This window comes from Schistocerca americana, chromosome X (assembly GCF_021461395.2).
Source record: "Schistocerca americana isolate TAMUIC-IGC-003095 chromosome X, iqSchAmer2.1, whole genome shotgun sequence".
Lineage (NCBI taxonomy): Eukaryota > Metazoa > Arthropoda > Insecta > Orthoptera > Acrididae > Schistocerca > Schistocerca americana.
The window spans coordinates 413,011,148-413,026,901 of NC_060130.1; the positions used below are offsets into that span (position 1 = coordinate 413,011,148).

Sequence of the window (15,754 nt, forward strand, 5' to 3'; positions counted from 1 at the left end):
ACCGCACTGCAGTTCCTTCTCTAAATCCTCGCACAAACGAAAAAATGGCTGACATCGAAATAAGTGTCCAAGGAATAGAAAAGCAACTGGAATCACTCAATAGAGGAAAGTCCACTGGACCTGACGGGATACCAATTCGATTCTACACAGAGTACGCGAAAGAACTTGCCCCCCTTCTAACAGCCGTGTACCGCAAGTCTCTAGAGGAACGGAGGGTTCCAAATGATTGGAAAAGAGCACAGATAGTCCCAGTCTTCAAGAAGGGTCGTCGAGCAGATGCGCAAAACTATAGACCTATATCTCTTACGTCGATCTCTTGTAGAATTTTAGAACATGTTTTTTGCTCGCGTATCATGTCATTTCTGGAAACCCAGAATCTACTATGTAGGAATCAACATGGATTCCGGAAACAGCGATCGTGTGAGACCCAACTCGCCTTATTTGTTCATGAGACCCAGAAAATATTAGATACAGGCTCCCAGGTAGATGCTATTTTTCTTGACTTCCGGAAGGCGTTCGATACAGTTCCGCACTGTCGCCTGATAAACAAAGTAAGAGCCTACGGAATATCAGACCAGCTGTGTGGCTGGATTGAAGAGTTTTTAGCAAACAGAACACAGCATGTTGTTATCAATGGAGAGACATCTACAGACGTTAAAGTAACCTCTGGCGTGCCACAGGGGAGTGTTATGGGACCATTGCTTTTCACAATATATATAAATGACTTAGTAGATAGTGTCGGAAGTTCCATGCGGCTTTTCGCGGATGATGCTGTAGTATACAGAGAAGTTGCAGCATTAGAAAATTGTAGCAAAATGCAGGAAGATCTGCAGCGGATAGGCACTTGGTGCAGGGAGTGGCAACTGACCCTTAACATAGACAAATGTAATGTATTGCGAATACATAGAAAGAATGATTCTTTATTGTACGATTATATGATAGCGGAACAAACACTGGTAGCAGTTACTTCTGTAAAATATCTGGGAGTATGCGTGCGGAACGATTTGAAGTGGAATGATCATATAAAATTAATTGTTGGTAAGGCGGGTACCAGGTTGAGATTCATTGGGAGAGTGCTTAGAAAATGTAGTCCATCAACAAAGGAGGTGGCTTACAAAACACTCGTTCGACCTATACTTGAGTATTGCTCATCAGTGTGGGATCCGTACCAGATCGGTCTGACGGAGGAGATAGAGAAGATCCAAAGAAGAGCGGCGCGTTTCGTCACGGTTATTTGGTAACCGTGATAGCGTTACGGAGATGTTTAATAAACTCAAGTGGCAGACTCTGCAAGAGAGGCGCTCTGCATCGCGGTGTAGCTTGCTCGCCAGGTTTCGAGAGGGTGCGTTTCTGGATGAGGTATCGAATATATTGCTTCCCCCTACTTATACCTCCCGAGGAGATCACGAATGTAAAATTAGAGAGATTAGAGTGCGCACGGAGGCTTTCAGACAGTCGTTCTTCCCGCGAACCATACGCGACTGGAACAGGAAAGGGAGGTAATGACAGTGGCACGTAAAGTGCCCTCCACCACACACCGTTGGGTGGCTTGCGGAGTATCAATGTAGATGTAGATGTAGAACTATAACCCAACTGTATGATCTTTTCACATTTTCTGCTATATTACATAAAGAAAAATGAAAACTTTAATGGTCTGCTTAAAAAGCACTCTAATACACATATTTACCATGTAATCAGTACTAAAATAAATGTTGTTATAATCTAAAATGACTTATCTTCACAAGAACACCAAAACTTGCCCGCTTGCCTGGCTGCATGGCTGCCAACCTTTAGTGGTTGGTTCAGGTTTTAGTATCCCCACCAGCAGAAATCATGATGGAGGTAGATAATCTGGCATGCTTAGTGCAGCAGGATAGTCTGGAAACCTGCCATGGAGGTCGCACATGACGCATAATATGGGCGGAACCAAAGGCAGAAATGTTTACTGGTGGGCAGCAGAAGACGGAGTGGTCTAGTGCCTACTTGGAGTTCAACCATTACAGACTTGACGTAGTGTATGGTGCCATGTATTGTGCCAAGTGTGTAGCTATTAGCCACCCACATCAGCTGCGTGCTGAGTTCTGCCCATGATCTTTTCAGCACCGCTCAGACACTGTGCTTCCTGTAGATTGACTTGCGTAATGATTTTGTTTCCCTCTCACAGAGTTCTGTTCCCCAGCTGTTACTGAGCCATTGTTGGTCCATGTAACATCCATGCTGAATGTGTAGTGATGTGACAATGTCATGCCTGTGAAGGTACCACATTTTTCTTACTGCCCTGTTAACACATGAAAATTGAATTAAATCATACCTTTGGGGAATGTGAAGAACAATGGGTATGTTTCAATAAGTGTTGAGGCTTTCTTAAGGCATTAACAATATTCAAAGCTTAATTATGTGAAACATAATTTTTAGCAACACAGATCACAATATGCTCATCCTTCATTGTGTTAGGAGAAATATCACTTTTTGTAAATAAGAATTGATTCATGCAAGCACCAGGTTTCACACAACCTAATGCATTTACATTATTATTGACATTCCTAATTTCTTGTTCTATACTTCAAAGGTATTCTTCAGTGCTGAATTACTGTCATGTTTGTTTTTGAATGACAGTTTTGAATGGTATGGATCCATGGTATACATAGTGATTATTATGTTTGGTTTAATCTGGTGCTTGTTTTGATTTGTTGACACAGTTCTTTGCAGTACAACACCAGTGTGAAAATATATTGATGTTGGCTACCTATGTGAAAATTGGTCTTACGTGTATCTCTTTTGGATGTGATGGTATTTGTGAAGTTATGATAGGGCACTTCACGATTTTCTGTCACACTTAATGTATAACTCGACTCATTCTACAGCACTGAGCACTGATAACCTCAGCATTGAGCACTCATAAGCTCCTCCAACATCACTGAAGGCTCTCTTTCAAAATTGGGTTTTTGGGACACTATGTGTGAATGAATGAATTTATGTGTCACCTCAGAGGAATTTTTGCTACTTGAATATTTATTTTATTAGCCGGAATGCTGTCACTTTCACTTTGAGAGATCTGCTCAAATGGAACTGTAGCTCACTAACATATGGAATAATAATATTGGGGAACACTGGAGAATAAAATTAAGCCTCTTTATAACTCGCAATCAGATCCACATTGTTAACTTGAAAGATACCTTGTGTTTGATCATTAGTCATTTATAACACACTGGATCATTTGTAATTAATACAATAAAAGTTTAAGATTTCTCTTTTTTATTTCATGTTATTTGCCCAGTACTGTATTTTTATATGCGTGTCATTTTATTCTAGATTGTTGTTTCTGGAATTGCATATGCAAAAGTTAATGTTTTACTTATTCTCTTCTCCTCTTGTTATCTCCCTACAGGAGTATCATGAAAGCGTCAGCAGCCGAGGGATGTACTGGTACAAGGACATCGCACTCAACATTGCCGACTATATAAGGAGTATTCCAATGGGAGACACCATTTACATTTTGCTCCGACTGATATGCTCTGAACTTTTACATGATCCAAGTATGAGTGATGTTTTGGCTGAAAGTATTTGGAGTTACCTGCCACACCCAGACATACCAATTACAGGTCAGTTATAGTATTTTTCAATGGATTGTATCTGGTTCTTATCAAGCTGCAATGCTGAACATATACAAAATCAACTGAATTAAGGAGTATATTCAGAATACTCCCCATGTTCAAATGAAAAATTGGAATTAAATGGTTAGGCAACTAGCATGTGTCACAGATTTAAAAACCATATGTATGATGTCTACACCCACGAGGACAGTGTAATGTTGGGCTTAACAGGCAAATGCTGAATGGTTTTGGTGGATGGAACAGAAAGGTTCTCTAGATTGTCAAACAACCTCTGGGTTGGTTAGTTAGGTAGTTATATATTCCGTGCATCATTTGAATGATTATTTTATTGAAATGATGTGGAATGCGTCAGTTGACAGGATGTGTATGCATGATTGGTGTTAACATTAATGAACGCATTATTTTGAATCATACTCATCCAGCTACACTTACTGTTGCTATTGCTATTATTATTATTATTATTATTATTAAGGAACTGTCAAGGAGAAATTATTTTAAATTACATTTAAAACTTGCTCTACTACCTGGCAGACATATTATGACAGTGGGTAATTAATATCATTTTTCCATCTAGTGCTGTAGATGTGGACATCACATTTCTTCTAAAATTGTAATTGATTATTTATGATGAATTTCATTAGTGAATATGTGTATTGTGACAGTGCAATTAAAATTCCTAGCTTCTTGAAGAGGCACATTCATGACATCCATGGGTGAAGATGACATATTATTCTTATGGCTCACTTTTCTGCAATCAATACTTTCGTTCTAAGTGATGAGTTACCACATTATTGAGTGGAAATTGCAAGATTTATCAGGTGGTTGATATGTTTGTTTCCAAGATTAGCAACATTACAAAGAGAAAAAGTTGTGAAGCTGAATTTCGGGAGAAGCTCAGTAATATGCTTCTTCCAGTTCAAGTTTTCATCAGTCTGTACATCCAAAAATCTGGAGCATTGTACTCTGATCATGCTCATGTGCTACATCTGTTGTTGGTATGACTACTTCTGTACACACCCGTACCTCTAATACCTAGTAGCACATCCTCTTGCATTGACACCGAGCGAGGTGGCGCAGTGGTTAGCACACTGGACTCGCATTCGGGAGGACGACGGTTCAATCCCGTCTCCGGCCATCCTGATTTAGGTTTTCCGTGATTTCCCTAAATTGTTTCAGGCGAATGCCGAGATGGTTCCTTTGAATGGGCACGGCCGATTTCCTTCCCAATCCTTCCCTAACCCGAGCTTGCGCTCTGTCTCTAATGACCTCGTTGTCGACGGGACGTTAAACATTAACCACCACCACCTCTTGCATTGACGCAAGCCTGTATTTGTAGTGGCATACTATCCACAAGTTTATCAAGGCACTGTTGGTCCATATTGTCCCACTCCTCAACAGCGATTTGCTGGGTCACGTCGTCCATAAACAGAACTTTTCAATCTATCCCAGGTAAGGTTCATATCAGGAGAACATGCTGGCCACTCTAGTCGAGCGATGTCATTATCCTGAAGGAAGTCATTCACAAGATGTGCATGATGGGGGCACGAATTGTCATTCATGAAGATGAATGCCTCACCAATATGCTGCCGATATGGTTGCACTGTTGGTCGGAGTAAGGCATTCATGTTTCGTACAGCCATTACAGCGCCTTCCATGACCACCAGCAGTGTATGTTGGCCCCACATAATGCCACCCCAAAACATCAGGGAACCTCCACCTTGCTGCAATCGCTGGACAGTGTGTCTAAGGCTTTCAGCCTGACCGAGTTGCCTCCAAACACATCTCCGACGATTGTGTGGTCAAAGTCATATGCGACACTCGTCGGTGGAGAGAATGTGATGCCAATCCTGAGCAGTCCATTCGGCATGTTGTTGGGCCCATCTGTACCACACTGCATGGTGTTGTGATTGCAAAGATAGGCCTCACGATGGACAATGTGAGTGAAGTTGTGCATCATGCAGTCTATTGCACACAGTTTGAGTCATAACATGACGTTCAACTTGGTGGTGTTGCTGTCAGGGTTCCCTCAAGGCATAATCCATAGGTAGCGGTCATCCACTGCAGTAGTAGCCCTTGGGCAACCTGAGCAAGGCATGTCATCGACAGTTCCTGTCTCTCTGTATCTCCTCCATGTTCGAACAACATTGCTTTGGTTCACTCCGAGATGCCTGGACACTTTCTTTGTTGAGAGCCATTCCTGGCACAAAGTAACAATGAGGATGCAATCAAACTGCAGTATTGACTGTCTAGGCATGGTTGATCAACAGACAACACGAGCCATGCATCTCCTTCCTCGTGGAATTACTGGAACTGACCGGCTGTCGGACCCCCTCCATCTAATAGGCACTGCTCATGCTTGATGCTTGGTTGTTTATGTCTTTGGGCGGGTTTAGTGACATCTCTGAACAGTCAAAGGCACTGTGTCTGTGATACAGTATCCACAGTCAATGTCTATCTAGAGTTCTGGGAACTGGGGTGATGTAAAATGTTAAATTTTTTTTTAATGTTTGTATAAGGAATAGGAGTGGATCTAAAATTGAACCCTGTTGGACTCCCCCCCCCCCCTTTTTTTTGTCGCTAAAATTTTCTTACCTTTCTGACATTGCCTCAATTACTCAGAACATGTTTTGGTAATGTGTTTGTTGAGTGATTTAAACCAACTGTGTGTAAGGCCATCTATTCCGTAACACCCAAGTTCTTCTAAGAGATAAACATGATGCACACAATCAGATGCCTTGAAAAGATCACAATAAACACCAGCTGGCAAAACATTATTATGTAAGGCTTGTACTGTATGATGAGTGAATGTATAAATATCTTTCTTAGTTGAGCAACATTTCTGGGATCCAAAATGTGAAATGCTAATAAATTTTTTCCAGTTAAGTGTGCGACTACTCTTGAGCACCTTAATTTTTTGAATATTGTTTAAAAAGATATCGGTAAGGAAATTGAATGATAATTGATTAAGTCTGTCTTGTAATCTTTCTTGTGGAATGATGTAACAATTACATATTTTAACCTGCCTGGAAAAATTCCCTGTGCCAGTGGTGCATTGCACATATCACTAAGGACATTACTTATTACGTTGGAACAATATATTCTCTTGCTTCTTCAACTGAACTATTTAATAATACATTTGCTGTTTCATTTAGAAAGTGATAGTTAAAAAATTTACAACTTTTGAATTGTCAGTCACACCATTGTCATCTAGTTTAGTTGTTATGGAATCCTGTACTCTGACTGGCTGTCTTGTCTCCTGTTTGACAATGCAGCTAATAGTTTTAATCTTGTTATCTGCAGTATTTATTTCTGTCAGGACATGCATACTTTTGGGCACTTTAATGACTTTCCTTAAACTAATACAGTATTTTTTTGTTGTATGCAACTAATTTCAGATCTTGAGATTGTATAGGGGGCAATAGATCTGGTCAGTGGTGAATAATTTAAAACTAAAGAATTCTGTTTGTGAACTACCATTGGGATATCTATATAGAAAGAAAAATACAGTAGTGCACCAGTACTTTCCTGAAGCAGTTCTTTTATTGGATACCTGCTGAACAGTAATGAGTGAGAAATGCTAATTTGTTTCTTTTGATACCAAGATGATGTAGAAATTACTTACTAGTTATATTAATTGCTAATTTTAGGCAGTGATTTGAAATATTTCAAGCATTTATTTTTTCTGGTAATCCAAACAAATAGATTAGTGGCATTGTTTTATGACAGCTGGTTAGTAATACAATCTCGAACCATCTGGTTATCAAAAGAATGATAAATTCTAGTCTTCCTTTCTACATTACTGATACATGAGTAAATGCTAATGCCTAGGTCACTACTTTGTGTGTGTGTGTGTGTGTGTGTGTGTGTGTGTGTGTGTGTGTGTGTGTTTTTTAGGGTATGGTGCCTGCTGGCATAAAAGCACTGAGCTATAAGTAATAATGGGGAGCAAATCCTATGCACAGAGAGAGGTACAATTGGCTGCTGCTGTTAAAAAAAGACATTAACAAAGTTTTTTTTTATTTTTTCCATTTAATAAAGAATGAGGCTAATACTTTACATATTTGCATTAGTCAAATATGTATGTGTTCCAGCCATTTATGCACATTGCTGCAGTGTATAAGTGCAAAGTTGCTGGTGAGAGAAATTATATATCTATGCAACAACCATTTATACAAGGTCCTTTCCCAAACGTATGTTTCCTCTGTTTGAAAAACCAATCATTGGAAGAAGGGGTGCCTTCTTTTTTTATTAGAAAGAAGAAATAACAGTAATTTAAAATCTCAGAGCATGCTGTATACAGTTCATAGGAAGAAGACAATTAACATCACTCACTGTGCTGCCACTCGTGCATTGTTCACCTTAGCCTCAGAAAATCCCACACAAATATTCATTCTGGGACATAGACAAAGGTAATTGAAGATAGCTGCAGTACTTGAGAACTGTAGCTGCAGTGATGTGCAGCAGAGTAAATTTACAGTAATGTAACTGCTGACTCTGGCAGTAAAAAATGACAGTAATATCTGGCTGTCTACAGCCACAGACACTAACCAGGACGCCACAACAACAGAAAGGTAAACAACACGATATTCTGCACTGAGAACATTCTCATAGTCTCTGAGAAAATGGCAAAGCTAAAATGTCATACCTATTGAATCAGATAAATGTTTTATCTTGCAATATTGTGATGTGTCTACTGTCTAAGGGATCCACAAAGTCTGTTGTCTAGCACCACTGACATAAAGGCTCTGACTAAAGAGCCTGGCTACCAAATCATCACTGAAACTACTGTAATAATTCTGAACTGTCTGTTAATGTGATGATAAACTTGAAATTCTAAGGCCAGCAATTTGTGCAACCTGGCAACACTGTATGGTGTAGCAGTTTATAAAGGAAGTGTTCACTTCCATTTGAGCTAACACTTGCTGTGTATGCTAATGGTATATTTAGTAAACAGTATGCAGTGTAAGTGCCAAGTCCAGCATTCAAGACCAATTCTTCTGCAAATGTTTTATAATGCATTTTGTCTGTATGTTAAAAAAGTATACATCAATGGGAGCTCAATAACAGTTTATTTCACTTTGTGGTGTGCCAGTAACAGCAATTATGTTCAGAACTATTTTTGCAATAGAAGGCTTTGAACTATATGTGCCATTAATAATCTTTAGCTCATACTACTGATCTCAGTTGCCAAGAATAAAGTTAGTTGTTGTTGTGCAAGTGTCCATGAATAGTGAGTACAAAAAAGCAAGTAAATACTGTACAACGTACGTACAACAGAAAAGCAGGTAGACCATTAAATTTGGACTTTTGTGGATCAAACTGTGGAGAACTTACACTGATTGAAACTTATATAATAAGATTTTATCTGGAACTGCCTATTTTATTATTTACATTATATATGAAGGTGATAAACATAGTGACTGCTAATGCCATTGTATGAAAATTTTGACACAGGGATGGTAAAGTTAGCTATGTGTTGATTTCTTGTGTAGCTTGTTTTATAGGGACATAAAAGTATATAATCTACCAGTAACATTAAAATTCACATGAAAATGCAAATTAACTACATCTTATCATGCTTACCTTATGAAAAATGCTATTGTGGTGAAGTAAAAGTAGCTTCAAAACCATTTTTCCAGATTATCGTGAAGCAATAAAATTATGTAGACACTTTTTATTTCAAAATTGTCTGTGACTATGCATGAGCTTGCCATGTACAAGTAAAATTTCAAGGCTGCACAAAATGTGGAAATATGTTGGGAGAAGTGAATACACAAAGAAAAAAAATTTTCCATGATTTACAGTAATCAATCAGATTGGGTGTTCATAAACAAACATAAACTGAAATTCACATTTGCTAGTACAGAATAAAGATAAGATCAACTATGCAGTGCAGCACCTGTGGGCTTACCACAGAAAAACAATAATAATTTAAATTGACATTTATATTTACACTTAGCAAGATACCTTATTGTATGTGGCCGAGTCATGTTTATACATCATCCCTCCCTCCATTTGTTTCCTTGCCTGTTTCATTCACAAATGGTGCACAGAAAGAACAACTGTTTCTAAGCCTCTTGCACAAGCTCAGAGTTTTCTGATTGTACCATCATGGTTATTGCAAAAGATATGTGTGGGATAGGTATTATGTTGCTTGAGTCTTTATGGAGCATACATTCTTGGAATTTTAACAATAAATTTCTTTATGAAGCAAAATCCCTCTCCTGTTTCATCTACCTCTGGAGTTGAATTATCTCCTTTTGATGTCCTTGTGCTCATGAAACAAACTTTTTACGAAATGAACTGTTCTGTGAATTATCTGTATCTCCACAATTAAAACTGTGCAACATTCCTGATTGCTGAGCAGTAATCAGGGATTTGTTGAATTAGGGTTGTGTAAGCTGCCCTTACGATAAGTGAATAATATTTCCTGAGAACACCTCAAGTTAATCTCTATCTGACATCAGCTTCTCTTACAATTAGTTTTATGTTGTTGTACCACTTGAAATTGCTTAAGATACATGCTCCTAACTACAGGATGTAAAAGAAGTATACACACTTTGAAATTAGTTGATTTATATTCTAAAGGCTAATGCCTTGTCAGTGCAATTACTCTCATCTGTCATTGGTTGTTCATTTTGTTTCCACATAACTGCAACATCCTATCCTCTTCTCAGTGTCTTCCAAATACTTCATCCTAGACCATCCGCCTCCTTTCTTTCCCAGCACTGTCCCTTCAGGAATTTTAATGATGAAGGTTTTATGTCTGATGACACATCCAGTAAATTTTATTTTTCTCTTTACTTTAATAATCTCCTCTCTTCATTTACTTCCCTTAAGATTTTCAGGTTGGTTTTTATTTCAGTCCAGCTTGCTCTTGTCATTGTCCACCATATCCTCATTTCAACAGTTTCAAGTTGATTCCACCTCTGTCTACCCCGAGTCCAACTTTCACTTCCATATAACTGTTTACTCGATACAAATGAATGTGCAAAATATTTTCTGACATCTATATTCAAATGTTTGCTGGTTAAAATGTTTTCTTAGTTATAAATGCCTGTTTTACCAGTGCAGTTCTTCTCTTCACTTACATTAAGCATTTATTGTCCTCAGTGACCATACTACCAAGGTAACAAAATTGTTTCGTGTGATCAGTTCTGACATCATTAATTTTTATGTTGGTTTTAATTTACCCCATATTGTATTGTAGTGTATACAATGTTCAAATAACTTACAGAAATTCAGCCAAGTGACATAGTCAACTATCGCCTAAGACGGTTGTCAAAGACTGTGGGCTTCAAGTGGGGTAGCCCTTTACATTGCTAGATAACCACAGGGTGCATAAGGTAAGATGTTAGACATCACTTCCATATGGTTGATAGCCATGACTTAGTCCTCCACTGATGCAAATCTGTTTTATCAACTCTTTGAATGCCAATTATGTGAGTCAGGACTGAGTGAAAGAACATTTATGCAGGTTGAATTTGAATACTTTTCCCACCAAACTTTGGAACAAAAGCTTGAGACTGTGGCAGTGATAGAGTCACAGCTGAACCAGTATTTCGCCAAGGTATGCTGCACATTTGGGAATATGTTACAGCAAGTTATCTACAAAATGCTGATATATGACAGGGGCTGGAGGGATACCAAAAGGTAACCAATTATAATGGTAAAGGCAGTATGGCACATCTAGCACTTGGTAAGCCCTTGATGCTGTATCTGAGGAGTTATGAAAATATGTCTTTGTGATGTCAGCTTTACTGGAAAAGAGCTGAGTTCATATTGGGGTCTGTAGAGCATAAGATTCCACATCATGTCATGCATTTGTTGTCATTTTGAAGTCACCACGAAGTGTTAAAGAACCACTGGGTTTGTGTAGTGTTAGCAGCAATGTGGGTGATAGACTATGGGAGACAGACAATATTTCACCCTCATTAGTGACTTAATACAATTCTGTGTTAAGAGCCTTCTTTAGAGCCCAGGGCACTGGATGGACTTTGAAGAAGTGTTGGGTAGCTGTCACTTTAAGAGTGGTATGAGCTTTGAGATCTGTTGTCTTCCATAATCTAGATGAGAAGATTGCAGTATATCTGTCAAAGAGCCTGTTTAAGGTGGTGCAATGACCTTCAGATTGCATGGCATGCTCTGTTTCATTTGAAAGTGTGGGAAGAGTCTGTCCCAAATCACTTTCTCTTTGGGATCAGCTACCACAAGAGAATTTAACTGGTCATAAGTGAATAAAACTGGAAGTTTTGTAGTGAGGGCACTTAATGAAGCTCGTAGACCCAAAGATTTGTCTCGACTGCCTGCACAGTTGGATAATCTGAACTTAAGTATGTAGATTGGTTTAGCAAGGACACACAACCACCATTGTCCAAGAGTAATTTTACAGGGTGTTTCTCACTGAACAAATCTAAGTACATTTGCTGGATTGCATCCTGAGAAATCAGGACTTCCGTAGATTTATCACTTACATGGTACACTTCCATAGGTTGGGAGCATATCTGCACTGGAGCTATTACAACATACCTTTTGCAAGTGTCCTTTTTTGCTGCACCTGTGGCATGTTCTGCCTGGATAGTGGCACATGCTGTGCTGATGGTTGCATCTGCTGCATGCATGGCAAAGGAAATAAAGAGGTGGTGTAATGTTCAGCATAACTGTTGTGGAGATCTGACTGCCATGATATACTCTTTGACCATGAAGAAACACAGAGCTGCATCAACAGTTTCATAGGGTTGAGCTATTTGCATTATTTCCATTAGAGACTGACCAGATTTCCTCAATTCCTGGTTCCTCACTTCCAAACTGGGGATAAAACACATTATAACATACCTGATTAGAGAGTCTATGTTACTTTGCATTCACAAACATTTTAAATTGCAATTCGTACTCAGTCCCTGTTCCTTAAACACGGTCATCACAGTAATGTGATCACCACCTATGTTTGTGCAATCTCTCACAGATGGTAGGTGGTAGCACGAGCAGTGGAGGGTATATAAAGTGTGTCGAGGGAATGTGGAAAACAGTGCAGTTGTTGTTGTAATGCGGAAATGAAGCGATTTATCTGGCACCCAAAAGGACATGATCATTGGCTTTAGGGCCAAGGCTGGAAGTATTTCTGAAACAGCTTTTGTTTGTAAACTGTTTGCGTGCTGCCGTGGTTAAAGTATACGGTTTGTGGCAAAATGGCACTATCCAATACCAGTTATGAGGCAACAGTGGTAGACAACAGGCCGTAGATGGCAGGATGAACAATGGCTACAGGTATCCATTCAGTCTGTAACACAGTAGGTGCTCATTTGTTTTGTTTTGAAAGCAGCCGTCTGTTAATTTAGTAAGCCACTCAGGCTCCAGCTCTTGGCTGATATACGACTACAGACTGGCAAGTTAAGTTTTTGTCTTTTTCTGTACTTCCACAGAGAATATTTATTAAATTTTATGTGTGTTTCTCTGTTTAAGAGGTTTAATCTCATGTTTTCATATGTGTAAATTCATTCTGTCTGTAGCACAATAGTTGCTCACTGCAAACCCAGCTACAAGCTCATTAACACATCAGCATCCATTGGTGACACATTGAGAGGCTATCAAGTTACATATCAAGGATTGTCTGCTTTTGTAGTTCACTTTGTCAGTTAGTCTTGCTAGGATGGCTTGGATATGTGCATGCTTTGTGTGGACACAGGAGGAGTTCAGCTGAATGTGCTTTTGGCTGCAGTCAATCACCTTCAGACTGCTGCCTCAGGGTGTAGCAATGGCAGAGAATGTGGCACATTGCATGGGACACCTCAGGTGTTGCTTGTTTTGCCCATGGGCTCTGCTTCTGAGACACCTCCTAATGCACCCAATGTGGTTGATCCGCCCTCACAGGAGGGTAAGTGGCGGGTGGTAATGATTTTGCGTTGCTCGACGTGGAGGGCCAATGTGGAGACTGGCTGCCTGGCCTCACCCATTCAGCCTGTAAGTGGACAGGTGGCCATTCCTTCAGCTGGATCCGAGCAGGTACATGGGTGGTGGGGTCTACTAGTTATTGGGGGCTCCAATGTTAAGCGCATTATGGAGCCCCTTAGGCAGATAGTGTTCAGGCCTGGAGAGAAAGCCAATGTGCATTCGGTATGTCTGTGAAGGAGCCTCATCTGAGATGTGTAGGTGGCCTAGCCTTGACCTATTGAGCGTGCAGAGTGCAGTTGTCTGCATGTTGTGGCTCACGTTGGCACCAACGATGCCTGTCGCGTGGATTCTGAGGTGATCATCAGTTTGTACAGGCAGTTGTCAGAGGTGGTGAAGCCTGCTGACCTCGCGCACAGTGTGCAAGCAGAGCTCGCAATTTGCAGCTTCATTCCCAGAGTTGATTGGGGTCCTTTGGTTTGGAGCCGAGTAGAAGTTCTCAATCAAAGGCTTTGTCCACTCTGTGACAGTCTTGGCTGCAGATTTATGAGCCTGCATTATTGTGTGCGGGTTTGTAGAACTTCCCTTGATAGGTCAGGGGTGCACTACGCAAAGGAAGCAGCTACTTGGGTAGCACATTACTTGTGGCGTACACATGAGGATTTTCTTAGGCTAGGCAGTAGTTTGAAGTCCTTTGATGGACACTCGTCAGTCAATATGCAGCAAGGGAAGTCAAACGGTGTTCAGAATAAAGACAGTTCGACTATCTCAGTTTTATCAGTAAACTGTCCAAGTATTCATAATAAACTTCCCAAATTTACTGCCTTCCAGGAAAGTTCTCATGTTCAAATTATTCTTTGGACTGAGAACTGGCTGAAACCCAATGTGGAAAGATCTGAGATATTTAGCAAGTTATGGAACGTATATCAAAAAGACAGGTTAGAGGCCATATGAGGGGCAGTGTTCAGTGCAGTTGATACAAATATTGTCTCTGTTGAAGTTGAGTGTGACAGTGAAGTCATCTGGTGGTGTATAACAGGTGTAGGTGAAATCCAGTTAATTGTCAGATGTTTTTACCAGCCACCTGATTCTGCTGTGACAGTTTTAGAGTCATTCAAAGAAATCTACAATCAGTAGCATGTAAGTACCCAGATCTTGCAGCACTAGTTGAGGTGACTTTATCTTGCCAAATATAGACTGGGATGTCTGTGGATTCATGGCAGAGGGTACAGACAGGTAGGTGTGTTAAATACTTTTGATTATATTTACTGAAAATTGTCTTGAGCAGCTAGCTCAGCAGCTCACAGGCAGTGGAAATTTCGTAGACCTTGTATCTCCAAATAGGCTGGACCTTATCGACCATGTCAATATAGAAATGGGGATTAGCACTCATGATGTCATTATAGCAGCTATGATTACAAAAATTAATAAGTCAGTCAATAAGGCTAGGAGAGTGTTTCTGCTAGATAGAGCAGATAAGTAGTTACCAACATCTTACTTAGACATGAATTGGCATCACTTAGTTCCAGTAAGATGGATGCAGAGGAATTATGGGCAAAGTGTAAGCCAAAAGATCTGGCAGAGAACTCAAGAAAATTCTGGTCATATGTAAAACTGCTAAGCAGGTCTAAGGCTTCCATTCAGTCCCTTGTTGACCAGTCTGGTGTGGCAGTTGAACATGGAAAAACAAAAGCCAAAACTTTAAATTTCGATTTCAAGAAATCATTCACATTGGAGAATCTTACAAACATACCGTGATTTGACCTTCAGACAGACTCCCATATGGATGACATACTAATAAGCATACCTGGCGTAGAGAAACAACTGAAAGATTTAGAAGCAAATGAATAGCCAGGTAAAGATGGAATCCTGGTTAATTTTATAATGAGTATTCTATGGCGTTGGCCTTTTACCTAGCTTGCATTTAGCATGAATCTCTCGCCCAGCACAAAGTCCCAAGTGACTAGAGAAAATTGCAGTTGACTCCAGTATATAAGAAGGGTAAAAGAATGGATCTGCAAAATTGCAGACCAACACATCTGTTTGCTGTAGAATCCTTGAACGTATTCTGAGTTCAGATATAATAAACTTTCTTGAAGCTTATATCCATAAATCAGCATAATTTCAGAAAGCATTGATCGTGTGAAACTCAGCTTGCCCTTTTCTCACATGATATACTGAGAACTATGGATGACGGGCAACAGAAGATACCATATTTCTAGATTTCCAGAAAGTGTTGTGACACAGTGCCC

The 15,754-nt window shown here is 39.7% G+C and overlaps 1 protein-coding gene across 2 annotated transcripts in view; it reads left to right on the top strand.

The window, feature by feature from the left end:
• The window catches only part of LOC124556838 (constitutive coactivator of peroxisome proliferator-activated receptor gamma-like), a 721,776-nt gene that overhangs the window by 329,615 nt on the left and 376,407 nt on the right, over positions 1–15,754 (top strand). For both annotated transcript variants that reach the window (XM_047130855.1, XM_047130854.1), the window contains one exon: positions 3,389–3,602. In XM_047130855.1, the coding sequence (XP_046986811.1) occupies positions 3,389–3,602 (214 nt within the window). The remainder of the gene's footprint in view (positions 1–3,388; positions 3,603–15,754) is intronic.